Raw genomic sequence first — 21,083 nt, 5'->3', positions numbered from 1 at the left:
GTTTACTTTGTTCTCTGTTAAACCCTCCCAATGTAAACAAAACCTGATTACCCTCCTTGAAGTTGCTCTTTAATAGTGATTTAAATAAGTTTCCATTGTGATAGAAACACCTACAAGTTAATTAGTTAGCCTCTTCAGACAAACAGAAAATCTGTATTCCACAAGTTCAAATTTCAAAAAAATTCCCTATTAAATCATGTTAAAATATATACAAATCACACACCTTATGTCCTCTGGACCAGAAGTTCTGGGTTCAAGTCTTATATATTCCAAAGATGTATCATAATATGTCTGAACAGGTTGATTAAAAATATCTATAGGGAACAAGAAACCAGTGGTGTCGGAGTTGGTGGTATGAGAGTTGGAAGGAAACTCTGATCAGAAAAGCAAAACCCTGTGCTTTGGCCAATGAATATTTTAACCTCTGGTGTTTAATAGGTGACACCATCCTGAACATCCTACTTAGTACTGATGCATAAATCCTGGATGCATTGATAGAAATGACCACAGCACAGTGTCTATGGAGGCAACATTTTAAAAAATCCTTTCATAGGATGTGGTTATTGACAGCAAGGCCTAAGATCAGCCATGAATGGCGGAGTAGGCTGAAGGGGCTAGATGACCTACTCCTGCTCCTATTGCTTATGTTCTTATGTTCAACGACATTGCTGTGGATATGGAGTCACATGTAATCCAGACCATGTAAGAACAATAGATTTCCTTCTCCCAAAATTTGTTAGTGAGCTTTTCTGACAATTAACAGTAGTTTCGTGGTCACCATTACAGAAACAAGCTTTCTATTCCAGCATTATGAATTAAATACTAACAACTATCACAATAACATTTGAACAAATGTCCCCAAAACATTGGATCCAGCTTCAGAATCATGAGTCAGTGACATTATCACTACACCACTGTTTGATACTGAGGACACTAGCATCTTGTTGTGTAGCACTGCCATCAATTCAGAACAGACCAAAACTGGGCATTCATAAAGTACTGTTTGCCATCAGTAGTAGTATTCCATCATAGTTTGTAACCTGGCTCATCCTTTGCTATCCCTACTACATCCCTTACAATCAAGCCTGTGGATGAATCCTGACTAAATAAGAAGTTGAAGAGAGCATGCCAGGATATAGATAAAAGACATAGGTAAAAGTAAGGGAGCAACCTGCTGAAATTACAACACAGGACTACTCGCATACCAATGAGCATAAGCAGAAGGCATACAGCGAAGAGATTCCATAACTAATTGCTCAACTCCAAGCCCTTTCGTCTTAACACATTTGGTGATGGTGGATAATTAAACAAATAACCAGAGGAGCAGGCTCCATCAATACTCCTATCCTCAGTTAAGGTTGAAGTATGTGGAACCTACTTGTCCAGGGCAATTAGGGATGTGTCTTAAAGTTATCCCAGCCAGGAATATACATATCGTATGAACATTTTTTTTTTTAAAAAGCTTCAGCTTGAATGTGGAGTAGATGAACCATCATGCCTTCTTTATGTGATCGTCCTGTCAAAGAATGGTTGATGGTGTTGGACACCATAAATGCTATGAGCTCTGAAACCATCCAGCCTGTAATGCTGAATGCTTATAATCTGGAACCAACTGCATTTTAAGGAAAACTGAACCAACTCTGATATATTCTCAACAAACAGGAAAATTGATTAATTGATTGATTTTTTTATTAGCACATGCACTGAGATGCAGTGAAAAGTGTTGGTTTGCATGATATACAGGCATATCGTATCATACAAAGTATATCAGTGTAGCAGAACAGAGTGCAGAGAAGGTGCAGAGAGAGAACGATCCGAACAAATACTTGAGAGGTCTGTTCAAAAGGATGATAGGAATCCTTGTGGACATAACAAATTTCCTTAGCCTCCTGGGGAAATAGAAACATTGTGCTTACTTGACCATTGCATTGACATACATATTGGCGATCATTACTCCCAGGAGCTTGACGCACTCAGCCACCTCCACTTCAGCACCACTGAAGCAGACAGGGGCATCCGCTCCTCTCTGCTTCTTGAAGTCAATGACCAGCTCCTCATTTTGCTGATGCTAATGAAGAGATTGTTATAGTTACACCATTCCACTAAGCACTCAATCACTTTCCTGTATTCTGCCTTGTCATTGTTTGAGATCTGACTACAGCGGTGGAATCATCTGCAAACTTGTAAGTGGAATTGGGGCAGAATTTGACCATAGAGATATGGGTGTATGAGGAATATAGTAGTGGGTTGAGTAAGTAGCCTTGTGGAGCAACGGAGTTGAGGATTATTGTGGAGGAGGTACTGTTGTCTATTCTTACTGATTGTAGTCTATGGGTCAGCCAGTCAAGGATCCAGTTACAGAGCTGGGAGCCAAGACATAGGTTGTGGAGTGTAGAGATGAGTTTGCTTGTAATTGTGGTTTTGAATGAGGAATTGTAATCGATGAGTAGGAGCCTGACATAGGTATCCTTGTTATTGAATCTGTTCCAGTGATGAATGTAGGGCCAAGGCAATGGTGTCACCTGTTGATCTGGTAGGAGAATTGCAAAAGATTAAGGCAATTTGTAGGCTGGAACTGGTATGAGCCATAACTAACCTCTTGAATCACTTCATAATTATGGAGGTCAAAACCACTGGGCAGAAGTCATTGAGGTACACTGCATGATTGTTCTTTGGCAGCAGGATGATGCTGGTTTTGAAGTAGATGGGGACCTTGGATCATAGTAAGAATCTCTGCGAATACAACCGCCAGCTGGTCTACACAGTATCTGAGCGCGCAAACACAGACTCCATCCAGGCCAGACGAGTTCTATGGGTTCATTCTCAAGAAAGCTGATCCAACATCTGCAGCAGTGACCATGGGCACAGGTGCATCTAAGGCTGTTGGGATAGGTCACATTGTTTCATTGGCCTTCAAAGCAAAGATAGAATGGACTGAACTCATTGTGTAGAGATGGACTGTTGCCTGCGATTCTGTTCAACTTCACTTTGTAACCTATTATTGCCCAGGTATGTTCTGAATACAAAATAAAGATAAATGTAACCTGGTAATCACCTTCTCATTAGTCAACTCCCAATCATCAGTAAAGAAATGGAAAGTATTATCAGCGGTGCTATCAAGTAGCATTTCACCTACTACTCAGTTTATGCATCCGTATTCTTGGAAGGGTAGATTGAAGAACTTGGGTCTGTTATTCTTGTAGAGAAGGTGGCTGAGAGAAGATTTGATGTGTAGGGTAGAGTGGATAAGGAGAAGCTATCCCTGCTTGTAAAAGGTAGAGGAATAAAACAGTTTGCATTTAAAGGGATGTGCAAAATAAGCAAAAATGACATGAGAAAAATTTCACACAATCCAAAGATGTGCCGGTCAGGTGAATTGGCCATGCTAAATTGTCCATAGTGTTAGGTGCATTAGTCAGGGGGAAAATGGGTCTGAGCGGGTTACTCTTTGGAGGGTTGGTGTGAACTGGTTGGGCCAAAGAGCCTGGTTCCATGCTGTAGGGAATCTAATCTAATCTAATCAATGAGCAATTAGGGTCTGGAATGCACTGCCTGGAAGTTTGATGAAGGCAGGTTTAACTAAAGTGCTCAAGAGCTCATTAGGGATGATTATTTGGATAGTAATAGTGTGCAAGGGTATGGGGGAAAAAGCAGGAGATTAGCACTAGGTAATGTTGCTTTTTTGAAGAGCCAGTGCAGGCACAATGGGCTGAATGACCTCATTCTGCCCAACAGCAATTCTGTAATTATGCGGGCTTCTCCAGAATCATTCAGCTCCAGACAACATTGCGACCTTCCTCCAAACTTGAAGGAGAAAGAAGACGAATTCCAGAGGTGAGGTGAAGGTCCTTAATATCAAAATAGCATTTGCCCGAGTGTGGAATGAAGAGGCCCTACTGTACCTGAAGTCAGTAAGAATCATGGGAAAACTCTCCACTCATATGAATTATGCCTAGCTTTAAGAAAGATAGTTAGGGTTGATATGTAGGAGACCAATCAATTCATCCATAGTGCACTACTTTAAGAGCTCCACAGGAGACTGTCCAGGGCAAACCAACCTCAAGTGTTTCAATAAACTTTGCTGCAGTATGCAGTGACAAATTGGGGTGTACATCGATGATTGCACTATTTTGCATTCTATTCACAACTCATCAAATAATGAAGCATATAGCAAGAACTGGGCTACATTCAGGTTTGGGCTAAGTGGCAAATAATATTCCCAAGAAACAAGTGCAAAGCTGAGAATACTGTCACCAACAAGAGAGAATTTAACCATTTCCCTTGACTTTTGATTCCATTACTACTGCTGAAAATCCCCACTGTCAACATAATGGAGATTACCATTGAGTAGAAACTTAAATGGATCAGCCATGGCTGCAAGAACAAAGCCAAGTTTATATATTCTCACAATGTTACTTCCCATAATCTGACCACCATCAACAAGGCAAAAAACTGAGTATAATTAAATATTTTCCACTTGCCTGGGCGCATGCGGCTCTAACAACAGAAAAGAATTTTGCTACCCCCATCAAATTATTGGGATACCATTCCGTACCTCAAATATTTACTTCCTCCACGACTGGTGAACTATGATTGTTAGGTGTACAAACTAAAAGCTGTACTGCAGTGACTTCACAAAGATTTTTTTGGTAGATCATTTCAAAAACACAACTTGTCCTGCCTGGAAGAACAGGACAGCAGGCACATAAGAACATGACCTTATCCAGGTCACATATATTCCAGACTGAAGGTATACAGAGGAACCTCGATTATCCGAATATCAATTATCCGAATATCGGATTATCCAAAGGAGATCTTGAGGTCCCGACAGAAACATTACATCAAAGTCGTGTTTCCAACACTGATCGTGTCATTTGTGTACAGTGATTAAAAGTGAACTCCACTTTCTGAAATGCTGCCGGTGGACATTGATGGGAGCTTAGGCACTGTCTCCAAATGACTGAACTCCGTCCCTCTCTCACCACACTTTTCCTGGAGTTCTACACAGGGGTGTACCCTAAAATCCCCTTGCCCAGATAATCTCTCTAACATGGTCCTGTACAGGGCAAAGATGGAACCTGTCAAAAAGTTGCAGTAAAAAGTTGTGCATGCGTGTGTGTCCGTGTGTGTGTGTGCGCGTGCGTGCACTATTTGGAGACTCACCATCCCCCAAAAGGCAGCAGCCTTTTGTGGTTGGTGTCCAGTCCAGATGCCCCAGAGAGGGGGCAGTGGTGCACAGAAAGGGGGTGGGGAACAGGGTAGGGGCAGTGTTAGACAGGATTGGGGGAAGTCGGGGGCGGGGGCTGGGACGAGAGCTCGCGTGTGCTGTGCTGCTGCCTCGTCTCCTGAATGGGGAGCAGACTTAACAGAAAACTCCGAGCCCCAGAGGAAAGGCATTTAATAAATTAACCGAATAATCAATTATCCGAACTAAATAGTGCCCGCCCATCTTGTTCGGATAATCGAGGTTCCTCTGTATATCACCAATTCTGTATTGCTCCTACATCATAATCCTGTAACATATTACTTAAAAACACAGTGAGCATACCAACATCAGAATGGCTGTAGAGGTCTTTCTGCTAAATACTTCAGAATAATTAGGGATGGGCAAAAACATGTTCAACATGTTAGTGATACCAACATTCCATGGAGATATTTTTAAAATCATACTCCACCATTTTACATTACATTTCTAATGCCTCTGTATTAGACGACTCATCCTTTATCCAGTATTGGATGACCTGTAATTATTCTTAAAAAAAATTGGCTCTTAGTCAGAATATTTCCCTTCATGGAGGTAGCGTAAAAGGGAAATAATTAGGCATCATGGCCTTAGTTTGGAAAAGAGCTTTACTTTTTCTCACTACTTCTCCAATTAATTACTAGGTGAGGAGGTTCATAGGCAACCTTCCTGACCTACTACCAATTAATAATTTTAAGTGCCCTCAATGGATGGCCACTTAAGGGTCTCAATTTGTCACCTCTTTGATTCTGTACTTTTCAATGGGCACAAAAGGTATCTAATTTCCCAAATGGAAAATCAGGATGATCTTCATAGTGGAAGAGTTGGAGCAGTGTTACGACACAATCCATTTTTGCCAAATCTGTACATGATCCAAAGCAGGGGTGGAAAGAGGACTCTTGTTGCTCTTGGTCTTTGTTCCCCAATATCCCATAGTGCAAATAGAATAAAACAAAAACTTACCTTCTCACCTCTGGATCCCTTGAGGAGTATTCTCAACTGGCAGTGTTTAAGGCCTAGAAGCTTCAGGCCTTTGATTGGTGTAGCCAGGACCTTTGATTACCAGGGAACCCTGTGTTGAGTCACATGACAGGCCAAGAAACATGTCCTTGCTCGCCCGTCAGCTTTTAACAAATTGAACAGTGTTTGATTGGTCAGGTTTTCTTGGCAGTGAGAGAGGCAAAGACTCAACTTAACAAACTTTCACCCCATTCCTAGAGCAAAATTCTATTCCTTGTTTTTGATCTTGAAAGAACTCTGCTCCCTGCCCAATCTGTGCATCACCTTGAATCTGACTGTTTTCAGACTCAGTTTGCTTGCTTAAACAGTAAGCTTATCTTCCAGTCTCATATTCTTTCCAGAAATAAAAAGTAACTTACATCCACTTCCATCTATTTCCACACACCACAGTCCAGCTGTTGTGCATACTGTTGCATGAAGGTCTGGCTCTTTCCGAATTAATTACTATACTGCTCTCCTGACTGCTCTTGTATCCTTTATAAATGGTGTGACATAGCAGCAGAAGTGGGCCATCTAGTCCTTTAAGTCTACTCCACCATTCAACAGGATCATGACTGATCTGATAATCCTCAACTCAATGTTCCCGCCTATTCCCCATAACCCTTGATTTCCTTACTGATCTATATACATCAGGCTTTAAAATGCCTAATTATACAACATCTACAACCCTTTTACAGTAAAAGAAATTCCACATATCCACTCAGAGAAGAAATTCCTCCTTATCTTGGTCTCAAATGGGTTATTCCTTATTATAAATCTGCTCCAAGATTCTCCTACATGGAGAACCAACCTCTCCATATCTAATCTGTTGTTACGATAGGGGGTAAACCCTCCTACTTAATTTAAACCAGCAACACAGAAAAGATTTATCCCCTGCAGTAATCTGTGAACATTCAAGAGGCCAAGAACTAGTTAAAGTAAAAGTAACAACTTTATTTCTTAAAGTGTAACAGAGAATAATTAACTAACAACTATTTACAACTTCTTCCTTTAACCTGTCTTTTACTTTCCCTTCTATAATACCAGTAGGTTAAAAGCCCCAATTAAGATTTATCAAAGTTCAGCTTTTCAAAAATCAGCCAGATGTCGCATCTTCTTTTCTTCTTCTTAGAGTTTTCTGCTTCACAGGTTACTGATTGATAAAGGTACCTTTAAGAGAGCTATTCTCCAGGCAGTCTGCAAGATGTTCTTTCTGAGTAAACTTTACCTACAGAGGCAAATTCTTTGTAGAGATCAGATAATAACTCCATACCCAGCCTAGACTGTGCGCTCGTCTGCAGCTCCTCAGCTCTCCTTTACTACCTTCACTAATGCCACTGGCTTAGCTTCTTATATGACACCTTTTCACACAGTGCCTTTTTTTAAAGACCAGCACTGTGACTTTACATGTCTCAACTTCTGGCTGTGAAAACATCTTTTCCTAGTGCCCTTCTGAAACCACCGTCACTGTAGTTTTCTAAGTCCCACTCCATTACAGTGAAAACACCTGAGCCTTTCACCTCCTGTTCACCCTCTTGAGTTTCTTTTTTATCCTGTGCTAAATTATTACCAGTGCTCTGTACTCTTGGTTTCGAAGTGTAGGATCTCTCCCTTCTCCCAACTTCTATCCCTCACAGGACAAAATTCTGGCCGGAGGCTTGTCTTTTGCACCAACATGTACTCACCTGCTACTTCTGCTGCCCTTCTCACTTCCCGAACATTCTGTTCCTCTATGTGAATTCTTACCATCTCTGGAAGTGAGTTTTTAAACTCTTTCAGCAGAATGATCTCTCTTAGAGCCTCAAAGGTCCTATCTATTTTCAAAGCACACACCCATCGATCAAAATGACTACGTTTAATTCTTTCAAACTCAACATGTCTGGTCTGGTTCATTCTTTGTGCTTCTGAACCGCTGTCTATATGCTTCTGGTACCAATTCATAAGCACTTAAAATAGCTTGTTTAACCTTTCATAATCTCTTGTCAACATCCAAAAAATCTTGTATATTCATTCTCCTAAACTCCAATGAGTACAGGACCAACCTAATTGACCTCTCCTCATAAGAAAATCCTTTCATATCAGGGGTCAACCCAGTGAAACCTCTCTGGACTACCTTCAGTACCATGGTGGCTCAGTGGTTAGTACTGCTGCCTCACAACACCAGGGTTCCAGATTCGATTTCAGCCTCGGGCAACTGTCTGTGTGGAGTTTGCACGTTCTCCTTATATCTGCATGCATTTTGAATTGGCTATGCTAAATTGCCCAGAGTGTTAGGTGCATTAGTCAGAGGGAAATGGGTCTGTGTGGGTTACTTCTCAGTAGGTTGGTGTGAACTTCTTGGGTCAAAGGGCCTGTTTCCATACTTTAGGGCATCTAATCTAATCTACCAGTATACCTTTCCAAGATAACAGAAACACAACTGTTCATAGCTTTGTAAGGTGTGATCTAACAACTTTTTTGTATAATTTTAGCAAGACCTCCCTATGTTTTCATTTTATTTCTTTTGAAATATGGTTTTAGGCTGCATTTGCATTCCTTACAACTAGCTTACTATTGCTAGCATTTTGTGATTTATGCACACGACCTCTAAATCGCTCTGTGCTGCCACTTTCTGCAATCTTTCTCCATTTGAATAATGTTTAGCTTTTCTAATCTTCCTGTGAAAGTCCATAACCTCACTTCTTCTAAGAAAATATTATATCTCCATGCTTATGATCACTCATTTAATCTGTCTCTCTTACTTTACAGACCCCCCCCATTTGACCTCCTTTGGTTTGGTGATATCTGCAAAACTTTGTCATTCAAATGATTAAGAATTTTGTAAACAATTGTGGCCCCAGCACTGATACCTGTGGTACTCCACTAGTTAAATGTTTCCATCCTGACAATGACTTCTTATCCCTACTCTCTGCCTTCTACTAATTACATAGTACCAGGCTGTTGTCCAACAGGTTTATTAGGAAGCATTAGCTTTCGAGTGCTGCTCCTTCATCAGGTAGCTGTGGAGCAGGATCTTAAGACATCTTAAGAATTTATAGCAAAAGATCACAGAGTCATGCATGCAACTGATACGATATATTGAGCAAACCTAGATTGCTGTTAGTGCTTTCATCTTTTAGAATGAGTTGTAAGTTTCAGTTCATGAATATATAAATCCCAGAACTTCTTTCAAGTTACATTCTCGAGATAACTTGAGGTTTTATGAAAAAAGGTGACATCTCAGCTCAGACAATGCATTAAAGATGAGGTTAGAGTCTGTCTGTATCCCAATAATGAGTCAGACTGGTTCTATTTTCAAAGTAGGATTTTATAAAATGTTACATGGATTGACTGCCTGCAGATTGTGTGCTTTTTGAACAAAATAGAATGTATCTGCAATTACAATTCTGCAAATGCAAGTTTGCCCTAAAACCTTATAAGTGTGTGTGCATGCATGTGAGGGAGAGTGAGAGAGTGTGTGTGCATGTGTGCATGCGCGCATGCCTCTCTGGGTGTGTATATATGCGTGTGTGGCTGGGAGAGAGCGTGTATATTAGAGAGGATCTGCATGGATGTGTGCATATGTAAGAGTGTGCATGGATGTGTATGTGTGAGAATGTATAGTGTAGTGGGGTAACCTGTAGTATGACATGAACCCAAGGTCCTGGTTGAAGCCATCCACATGGGTACCGATTTTGGCTATCAGCTTCTGCTCAGCTATTCTGCCTTATTGTGTATCCCGACCACCTTGGAGGACAGTCACCCAAAGATCCAAGGCCAAATGTCGTTGACCTCTGAAGTGTTCCCTGACTGGTGATTGTTGTGCGGTATCCATTCATCCATTGTTGGAGGGTCTGCTTGGTCTCGCCAATGTATCGTGCCTCTGGGCACCCTTGCCTGCAGCGTATGAGATCAACAATGTTGGCCAAGAAACATGAGTACCTGCTGCGTATATGGTGGGTTCAAAAAGCATACAAGCTGCAGGCAGTCAATCCATGTAACATTTTATAAACTTCTACTTTGGAAATAGAATCAGTCCATCTCAAGATTGGGATTCAGATAAACTCTAATCTTACACTTTTAATGCATTGTTTGAGCTGAGATGTCACTTTTTTTTTAATAAAACCTTAAGTTATCTCGAGAATGTGACTTGAAAGAAGTTCTGGGATTCACATATTAATGAACTGAAACCTGCAACCCATTCTAAAAGATAAAAGACTTAACAGCAATCTAGATTTGTTCAATATATCACATCAGTTGCATGCATGACACTGTGATGTTTTACTATAAATTCTATATCTTATGATCCTGCTCCATAGCTACCTGATGAAGGAGCAGCACTCCCAAAGCTAATACTTCCAAATAAACTATTGGACTATAACTTGGTGTTGTGTGATTTTTAACTTTATTCACCACAGTCCAACACTGGCACCTCCATATCATTCTACTAATTAGTCAGTCCCTAACTATGCAAATGTGCTGCTCTATGAGCTCTTATCTTATTAAATAGGTGTACTTGATTGAATAGTACCTATTGAAAACCCATTGGAAATCCAAATACTTTTACTTAATCTGTTGGACCTCCTCAAAGAATTAGAATAACAATGCCAGGCATAATTTCTCCTTCATGAAGTTGTGGCTATTCTGCTTGAATATATTAAATATTTTTAAATGTTCTGCTATTAGATTGTGAATAATAGATTAAACATTTTCCAAATGAAAAATGTTAAGTTAACTGGCCTACATTTATCTTTTTTAATAAGAGTCCTTATTGGTAGTTTTCTAGTTCTCTTGGCCTTTTCCAGATTCCAAGGATTCTTGGAAGATTATTATTAATTATCTTTATGGCTTCTTCCCTTAATATCATAGATTAGATTAGATTACTTACAGTGTGGAAACAGGCCCTTCAGCTCAACAAGTCCACACCGACCCACCGAAGCACAACCCACCCAGACCCATTCCCCTACATTTACCACTTCACCTAATACATGGGTAATTTTGCATGGCTAATTCACCTAATCTGCACATTTTTGGACTGTGGCAGGAAACCAGAGCAAACCCACACAGACACGGGGAGAATGTGCAAACTCCACACAGACAGTCGCCTGAGGCGGGAGTTGAACCTGGGTCTTTGGCACTGTGAGGCAGCAGTGCTATCCACTGTGCCAAATGTGCCTAGGATAGAGTCCATCAGGCATAGGGGACATAGCAGCCTTTATCCTTCCAACCTCTGTAACGTTTAAGTCTGTGGTCTGTGCATTCATTTTCAGCAAATCCCATTCACTTAGCATACTTTTTCTCAATTCTTCCGTGTCCCAGACATTCAATTTCAAATTGTCATATGTATTTAAATTATTTTGTTCTATCACTCTCTTTTTCAATCTTCATCTTTGACAGGGAAGTGAATAGTTCCATTCAATAGCACAAATACATTACCTGCAATTCTGATCAAGGGGTACAATCCTTCCTTATTCTTCTCAATTTATCTAGCTCTTTGACATGTGGTTGTTGCTCTGTTGCTAGCTGACTTGGTCTGTTCTTAATTTTGTCAGTAAGAACAAAACCAACAGTTGCCAGAGCAATGCTTCTCTTCCTGCCTGCATTATTATTTACAAGATCTTGGTACGATCATATTTGTCATTTTCATTGTTGACCTTCATTTACATTATATGATGACAAGATCCATATACAGGCTGATGCATTGACTATCTTTTCCAATCTCTCCATTGCCTCTGTGTTGTGAACATGCTTGTTAGACATCCACTGCAGAATCATCGATAATTTTCTCAGTTAAGTGTTAAGAATATGGAATCACTTTATCTTCGGTTCTGTCATAAAAACAATTCTGTCAACACCTTCTCTTTGGACACTGCCTCAGGTTGAAGCCGGCTATTTGTGGTTCAACTTTCCATCACCAAGAAAGTTCATTTCAACCTTTGCAACCACACAATGACTGTTTCACAGAATTTCTGCTCACCCATATATTTATCAAATCCAAATTACACATTACATGCATGTTATGGCTAGCCTCTCAAGTTCCTCTCTAAACCTCTATAAACTTCAACTCATCCAAAATTCTTCTTTTTTAACCTTAATTTGTTTCAGTTTCCACTCAGTCATCACTTTTGTAAATTGCTAACCTCCATAAACCTCTGGAAAAGAATGAAGCATGATATAACATGCAAAGGAGAAGATCTCCATCAAACATTGCAGACTTTGCTGTGGAGTGGAAAGAATGAGCGAAGTCTTTGTCCAAGGAACCAAGTTGACCCTCGAGACAGACACAGAGAAGGCACTGGGAGTACATATACATTGTGATCAGGCCAAAAGTCTAAATCTAAGAATAAGTATGCAGTGTCAAAAGAAGATCAATGGTCTCAGAGCTTCCAGTAAGGAGCCCTGGTTAAAGGGTTTGTGAGTGAGACAATTTGCAATACAATCTTGTGGCTCTTTCTCCAACTTGTGCTCATTTTACTATTAGGTGGCTCTTACTACTTTAAAGGTGCACTATGAAAGCAATTTTCTATTGCTGCACAGGTTTAATCTCCATTCCATAATTCAGAGAAAGGAATTCTACCAGTGGCGCCTGAATGACAATTACTCAGGATCATCAAATCAAACAGTAAAGAAGAGGATCTTTGGCCAATCTCATCACTCTCTGGGCATAAATGTTGTTCTTAATTCCCTCTGAACTTCCTTCCTTTAAAATAGTGCCCTCTTATTATTGAACTTTTAACTTAGAATAACAACTGCATTCTATTCATTCTGTTCATGCCCTTCATGATTTTAGACATCTCTATCAGGTTCCTCCCTTCTTTGCTCAAAAGTACAAACCTGACCTAATTCAACCTCTCTTCAATGCTCCAACCCAGGCAACATTCTGGTCAATCCCTTTCACACTCTCTCCAGTGCAATCTGTTATGGAGCAGGCCAGACCCCCTCAAAATGTTTAAAGAAGGTAGGCTAGACCATAACTTTTTCTTAATTTAAAGGCAGATGTGAGTGGAAATTCCAGGTGTGATGCTGCTGGTCAAAATATTCTGCTTTAATCAAAACCAAATTTATTTAAACAGTACAGTTGAAACACAAACAAAAGAAAGCAGAATTTAGAATAGACAATAGACAATAGGTGCAGGAGTAGGCCATTCTGCCCTTCGAGCCTACACTACCATTCAATATGATCATGGCTGATCATCCTTAATCAGTACCCTATTCCTGCCTTATCTCCATAACCCTTGATTCCACAATCCTTGAGAGCTCTATCCAACTCTTTCTTAAATGAATCCAGAGACTGGGCCTCCACTGCCCTCTGGGGCAGAGCATTCCACACAGCCACCACTCTCTGGGTGAAGAAGTTTCTCCTCACCTCTGTCCTAAATGGTCTACCCCATATTTTTAAGTTGTGTCCTCTGGTTCAGCACTCACCCATCAGCGGAAACATGTTTCCTGCCTCCAGAGTGTCCAATCCTTTAATAATCTTATATGTCTCAATCAGATCCCCTCTCAGTCTTCTAAACTCAAGGGTATACAAGTCCAGTCGCTCCAGTCTTTCAGTGTAAGGCAATCTTGCCATTCCAGGAATTGACCTCGTGAACCTACGCTGCACTCCCTCGATAGCCAGAATGTCTTTCCTCAAATTTGGAGACCAGAACTGCACACAGTGCTCCAGGTGTGATCTCACCAGGGCCCTGTAGAATATCTTAACTATTGGAATATGGAACCGACCTGACACAGCAACTATTACTAATTAACTGATCCAATAAAGTAACATCCCTTCAACATACCCCTTGACAAAAAGGTAAATTTAAACACTGATGCTTACAGGCAGGAGGGAACAACATCCACAGGAATTTCAGAAAGTCAGAGGAGTTCTTACTGAAACTTGCAACTACCCTGCACTCATGCATCTTGTGATTGCTACAACTAAAACAAATTAGATAAAACCTGAACTGGAAAAACTGATCACTCTCCTTCCATTACCAAACTAGACTCTTCAGCATCTCATTCTTTATGACCTGTCTTGAAAGAAACCAAGGACAAAATAAACTTTATAAAGCGACAGCATTGTCACAAATCGTGGCATTCATATAGTATGGTGACCAGAACAACACACAAAATTCCAGCTGTGGCCTTGTCAACATGACTTCCTTGGTCATATATTCTATATCATGACTAATAAAGGAAAGTGTCCCATTTACCTTCTTAACTACCCTAATGACTTGTCCTGTTACCTTCAGCGATCTGTAGACAATATCTCAATATCCCACTGTTCCTTTCAGCTTCCTAGTGCCTTGCCATCCCTTAAGTACACCCTTGTTTTGTTCTTTCTTTCAGATTACATCACTTCACATTTATTAGACTTAAATTCCATCTGCCATTGATCTACCCACATGACTAATCTATTCATATCCTTCTGTTACCTAACACCTTCCTCCTCAGTGTCAATCACCCAGCCATTCTTTGCATTATCCGCAAACGTATCATCCCCCACTTCTCCCCCCCAACACCCCCAACCCCATCCAACACTCTCATCTGCATTGTTTATAAATATCACAGCAACAATAAACCCAGCACCAATTCCTGTAGTACGCTAATACACACCTGGCTCCAGTCACATAATCAGTCTTCTACCACTATCTTCTATCTCCTGTCACTAAACCAATTTTGGATCCAACTTGGCAAGTTATCATGAGCTTTTACCTTCTTTATCAGCTTCCCATTTGGGACTTTGTCAAAAGTCTTGCTGAAATCCATATAAAATAACATCAATTACCTTACCCTCATCTGCATACTTGATCACTTGCAAAATTCCACTAGATTTGTTAAGCTTGACCACCTTCCAACAAAGGGAGAAAATGAGGACTGCAGATCCTGGAGATCAGAGTCAAGAGTGTGGTGCTGGAAAAGCACAGCAAGTCAGGCAGCATCCGAGCAGCAGGAGAATCGACGTTTCAGGCAAGAGTCCTTCATCAAAATTCCTGATGATGGGTTCTTGCCTGAATGTCGATTCTCTTACTCCTCAGATGCTGCCTGATCTGCTGTGCTTTTCCAGCACCACACTCTTGGCTCCTTCCAAAAAAGCCATGCTGGCTATTCCTGATCAAACTTTGCCTCTTTAAAAAGAATTAATTTTCCCCTTCACTATTATCTCCAATAGTTCCCCTATCACTGACATTAGACTCACTGGTTCATAGTTCCCTGGTCTATCTTTACCACACTTTTTGTAAAGTGAAACCACATTAGCTGTCCTCCAATCCTCTGGCATGGCCCCTGTCTTGAGAGATGATTTGAAACTTTTAATCAGGGCCCCAGCAGCCTGGGGTACTTCAGAGCAAAAACATACCAGATAAACACGTACTTAATCCAGTCCTTGAATTATTTGCCAATGAACATAATTTACTAATGAACATAATAATGTTAAAAAAAAGATACCACTATGCAGTATTGTGACTTACCTCAAATGTCACAACATCCATATAACGAGTGAGTTCAGTCGATAAAGGAATTGGGTTCGATTTTTTCAATTGCCCATATATTATCATTTCTAAATCAATTCTATTCACTGTATTGCCTTTCAGATTTGAGAGATAGACTTTCCATTTGCCACCTGGATCAAGAACAAAAACCAAAATCAAGAATTGTCATGTAATTTTAATTTTTCAAAAGTATTAACACATTTACATTAGTTAGCAATATACCTGATTTAATTTCTTCCCAGGATGGAAGATCTTGGTATTTGCTGCTCAACTTCAATTCTAAATTAATCAAAAATATTTTTCAGTTAATACAAGTTTGCTTTGAGTAAACAAAGTTTCATAAACAAATTTTGTTTCAGAGCTTTGCAATATGATTTAGTCATGAAGGAGAAAGATGTACTAAGTGCAAAATCATAACATACATAACAAACTTGAATTACAGCTAGCACATAATGAAAATCTTTCCTTTAATAATTTATGTGAACTTAAACAATAAAAATGGTATTGTCCTAAATGTCCAGGAATTTTTGATATTCTTCTATGATAAACTAGTCAGAAGTGCGTTGGAAAACCTGGAAAACAAAATAAGAGCCAGATATGGTGTTGTCCCCATTGCTTTCATTTCTTGATTGAAAGTCAGCTCAACAATCTGTTTGGCTATTTCAAAGCTTTCACAGATGACTGAACATCTGAGTTTTAAAGGTTCTACAATCCTTGTAGAGTCTGATAATTGTTTTTTAAAAGAGGAATTATGTTAGTGACTGACAGAAAGATTTGTAGGACACAATTTCATGTTTTAAGACTTCTACAGTAACTAACAAACTTGCAGATTTAGGAAGATTCTTGCTTTCCTAAGGAGATGAAAAATTATGGGGAATATGTAAGAATATGGAGTTGAGCTTAAAATCTGATCAGCCATAATCTGAATGGTGGAATAGGTTCGAAGGGCTGAATGTCCTACTCTTATTTCTTGCTTCTATGTTTGTAATAGCTGCCTGTTAAAAGCTTTATCTGCTATGATTTTAGTTTGTTGCTTACTGTAAAAATCTTTAAACATGAAATTATGTACTATGATGTTTTCAAATCAGTGCTAGGAAATGTATCTATTTTTAAAATAGTTATTAGTCTCTGCAGGGATTGAAATATTAGCTATTCTCTAAAGAAAGAAGTGTCAGTATTGGACCTGCTGACACTTCAGTGTGAGAGTAAGTGACAGTGTTTTTCATTTCAATTCCTACTCTTGGGACCTTTGTAGCAGCCACCCAATTGCCACAGGTGATGACCTGTGAAGTGGGTTCACTCTCTTACTTTGGGTTACAGCCGTGAGACACCAACCATCTCTGAAAAAGTTGAATCAGTATTATTGATAAATACAGTCACACTCCTCCTTTGTTCCTTCCCCATCCTTCCTTAAAATATTGCAGCAAATAATATTTTATTCATTCCTCTCCTTGGGCTGAATGTTCCCCACAGAGTCAGGAAGGAACCCAATTTAGGTTCTCACACAGCCATTATTGAGGTTGCTGGTTGACTCAAAAATAAAATCTGCATTAGTAAGATTATAACTTGGATTTGAGGTGTACATAAAAGGTTCTACAAACTCATATGCTCTGGCAAGGCAAGTGCAAAGCCCTAAACTTCTGGTCAGGTCTCAGAGCTTAAACCCTCCTCCAAACATGCTCCATGTTTCAGGGTGCATGTTGTCCTTGACCAGAGTAAGGGTGTGGCTATAGATCCAACGATGAGCCAACACAACTGAAAGGGGCAGATGATGTTGACCTCATAGTACACCAATGCTTATCTACCTCTCTTTTGTCCTAGCAGGAGAAATACACACAATGCCGAAGACAGAGCTCAGTTATTCTTCCATGGCATCACTCCAGTACAGGCAGCAGTGGCTCAGATAGCCAGGATAACAAAACAGGAGGCAGTTTGGTTTAACAAAACATGATGGGCACAGTGATTACAAAGACAAATGGGACTAGATCAGATTAGGATATCCAGTCGGCATAGATGAGTTGGACTAAATGGTCTGTTTCCATGCTATATTGGTCTATGATGATAATATCTGGAGTCAAATATAGACCTGGTCAGGTAAGGATAGCAAAATTCCTTCCCCTAACGGATATTAGTGAACCAGATGGGTTTTTGCAGCAATAGAAAATGGTTTCACAGTAATCATTAGACTCTTAATTCCACATATATATTGATTTCTAATTCTACCATCTGCCACGGCAGGACCTGAACCCTAGTTCCTAGAACTTTATTTGGGTCTCTAGCTAATAGTCTTGTGATAATACCACTATGCAATCACCTCCCCATATTTTTTGTGAATTTTTTGTATTGGATAGTCAGCCAATTTTCCATCAATGCTCACATATTACCCACATCCTCCACAACATAAGCTCCTAATTTGCACAATAAATCTTTCAGTGGCATCTTGTCAAATGCCTTCTCTACGTAAGGGGAATGCCCATCCTCTTGAAGAACCAGCAGCGGTAGCACATGGAGTGCATATAAGGACTATACACCAATACTCAGAAAATCCAAGAAATGTTGTGTAGCATGGGCTGATTGGCCTGATTGATACTAGCAGTGCAGAGACATATGGAGGGTTCTGCCAACAACTCTACAGAAGGTGTCTTCCTTGGGCATCTGGAGCATCCAGCAAAGGTAGCCTAGTCACCATAACAACATCTAGCATATCAATGTCACATATTGTTCTTTGCTAACATACAATGAATTTCCCTTCGCTTAATAAAAACGTTTCTTCTAGTTATACCACAAAGTCGTTTTCCTCTACCACACTATTCCAAGCAGGCCCTGTATTTACCTATTCTTAAAGAGAATTGTGGCAGCAAATAGACACCCATGACAAGTTATAGGCGTGGCTTTGCCATACAAAGAAAGTGACAACAAATTGAGCATAGTGAACTGGCTTTCCCATATGATGTTCATATGCTCTGAATTCATTTATTAAAATCATTCCTTGATTATAGTATCCTAAACCCTTCAAGGACCATATTATACTACATGTTGATCTGGTTTTCTAGAATGTTGGCACAATGCAAAATTGTAGTGAGGGTATCAAACAGATGTTGTCTCTTGTTTACATTCACGAACAGCACCATATCTGCTTCAGACATATCATTTTTTTGATGTTTATTATTACCTTTCAAGTTCATGAAAAATGTGCACCTCCAATCCTAAATTCTGATGGTTTAGAAGGATATATAATGATGAGATACAAATATTATGTGACAAATTTCTTGGTCAATGGTTTTTAAGCTTGCAGGTTTGTCAACATTTTCAATCTTTGAACTTTAAGTATTCTGTTCCTGTAATTTCACTGACCTGTAATTGGTATAGTTAATGTTGACACATTGTTTGCATCTTTTGGGTTATATAACCATTCACCCACCATAAATATATGTTCTATCATTGCATATTTTCCTTCCTGAACAATAATTTTCTCCAGGTACAAATCAAAACCTCTTTTCATTTGGATGTTTAGTGCCTGAAGTTCACCAACATCAACTGACTCAATTATCAGTACGTTAACCTGAAAATTGAATATTCATTGAGAAATTAAACAGTGAATTAGTAGGAATATTTCATCAAAATATTAAATTAATTACAGCAGTGAAAACTAGCTGCATGCCTCCCCTGATAGAAAAGCTTCTCCTGCAGTTATTACAAAGCTAAAAAGCTTCCTGAAAAGATTCTGTTTGTTCATATAGAACAAATATTGTACAATACAAAAAAAAATTAGGACCAAAAGATAAACAACTTGCAATCCTAACAGTTGAACTTATTTTGAAAATAACAGCACTTGCCAGTATATATGGGATCAGTGACTGGAAACTGAATTGCAAAGGGCCAATGGATGTATACACTAGTGTATCTTCATCACTTAAGAAATTTGGGTAAAGTGTCTTCTGGAAGAGAGTAAGTATCACCTACTACACACCCCATGGCAAAAAGGTAAATTCAGACACATATTCTTACATGCAGTTCTCCAGTCTAGGAGGAAACAACATCAAAAGAGATTTCTGAGAATTAGAATCCGTACTGTGAGGAAACAGGCCCTTTGGCCCAAGTCCACAACTCTGAAGAGTATCCCACCCCAACCCATTCTCCTACATTTACCCCGACTCATGAACCTAACCTATACATCCCTGAACACTATGGGCAATTTAGGACAGCCAATTCACCTAACCTGCCCATATTTGGATTGTGGGAGGAAACCCATGCGGACACAGGGAGACCCAAGCAAACTCCACACAGACAGTTGCCCGAGGGTGTAATCAAAACCGGGTCCCTGGTGCTGTGAGACACCCTAGAAAGTAGCACGAGAGTAATTTGATCAGTTTTATCACATCTGGAACATGCTCTTCATATCTACCTTTAAAATACGAAAAATATAGGACGTAGCTACTTCCTTAAAACACTTTGAGGGGGTCTGGTCTGGTCCATAACAATTACTGCTTCGCCAGCAGCTGGGAATCATTCAATAAAGCTCCGACTCTTCTGAGACCCCCAAACAGCTTCTGACTGCTGCAGCTAAAAAAGCTTGGTCTGTGGGAGCTGGCCACACACATTCATGTTTTTTTCCATTGTACCAACTTTTAAAAAAAGCTTAAAGTCCTCACATATTAGATTAGATTAGATTACATTACAGTGTGGAAACAGGTCCTTCGGCCCAACAAGTCCATACCGACCCGCCGAAGCGTAACTCACCCATACCCCTACATTTAAACCTTACCTAACACTACGGGCAATTTAGCATGGCCAATTCACCTGACCTGCACATCCTTGGACTGTGGGAGGAAACCGGAGCACCCAGAGGAAACCCACGCAGACACGGGGAGAATGTGCAAACTCCACACAGTCAGTCGCCTGAGGCGGGAATTGAACCCGGGTCTCTGGCGCTGTGCGGCAGAGTGGTAGACTGCAGTGGTAACCACTGTGCCACCGTGCCGCCCTATTGTTTACTTAAGATGTCTTTGGTAGCCAGTTCTGCACCTCTGCCCTCACAACCACTCTTCAAAAAAACCCAGGACAAAGTAACCTTTTAAAGTGGTAGTATCATTATATAATGGGGAGCAAAGAAATGGCAGAAGAATTGAAAAGGTACTTTGCATCAGTCTTCACTGTGGAAGACACTGGCATGGTAACAGAACTTCAACAAAGTCAGTGAGCAGAGGTGAGTATAGGGCCATCATTAAGGAGAAGGTACTGGCAAGTTGAAAGGTCTGAAGTTGAAGAAACAATCTGGACCAGATGTACTGCACCCCAGAGTTCTGAAGGAGATAGCTGAAGAGATTGTAGACACATTGGTGATGATCTTTCTGGAATCACTGGAGTCAGGGTGGGTCCCACCCAAC

At 40.1% G+C, this 21,083-nt stretch overlaps 1 protein-coding gene across 1 annotated transcript in view; it reads right to left on the bottom strand.

Moving 5' to 3' along the window:
• The window catches only part of LOC122549478 (lipoxygenase homology domain-containing protein 1-like), a gene marked incomplete at its 5' end in the record, with an annotated part of 196,978 nt that overhangs the window by 27,493 nt on the left and 148,402 nt on the right, over positions 1 to 21,083 (bottom strand). The window contains 4 exons of the mRNA XM_043689337.1: positions 1,922 to 2,068; positions 15,676 to 15,827; positions 15,919 to 15,975; positions 19,051 to 19,258. Coding sequence (XP_043545272.1) covers positions 1,922 to 2,068; positions 15,676 to 15,827; positions 15,919 to 15,975; positions 19,051 to 19,258 — 564 coding nt within the window. The remainder of the gene's footprint in view (positions 1 to 1,921; positions 2,069 to 15,675; positions 15,828 to 15,918; positions 15,976 to 19,050; positions 19,259 to 21,083) is intronic.

Source organism: Chiloscyllium plagiosum, chromosome 4, assembly GCF_004010195.1.
Source record: "Chiloscyllium plagiosum isolate BGI_BamShark_2017 chromosome 4, ASM401019v2, whole genome shotgun sequence".
Lineage (NCBI taxonomy): Eukaryota > Metazoa > Chordata > Chondrichthyes > Orectolobiformes > Hemiscylliidae > Chiloscyllium > Chiloscyllium plagiosum.
This window is presented reverse-complemented; position numbering and strand designations above follow the sequence as displayed.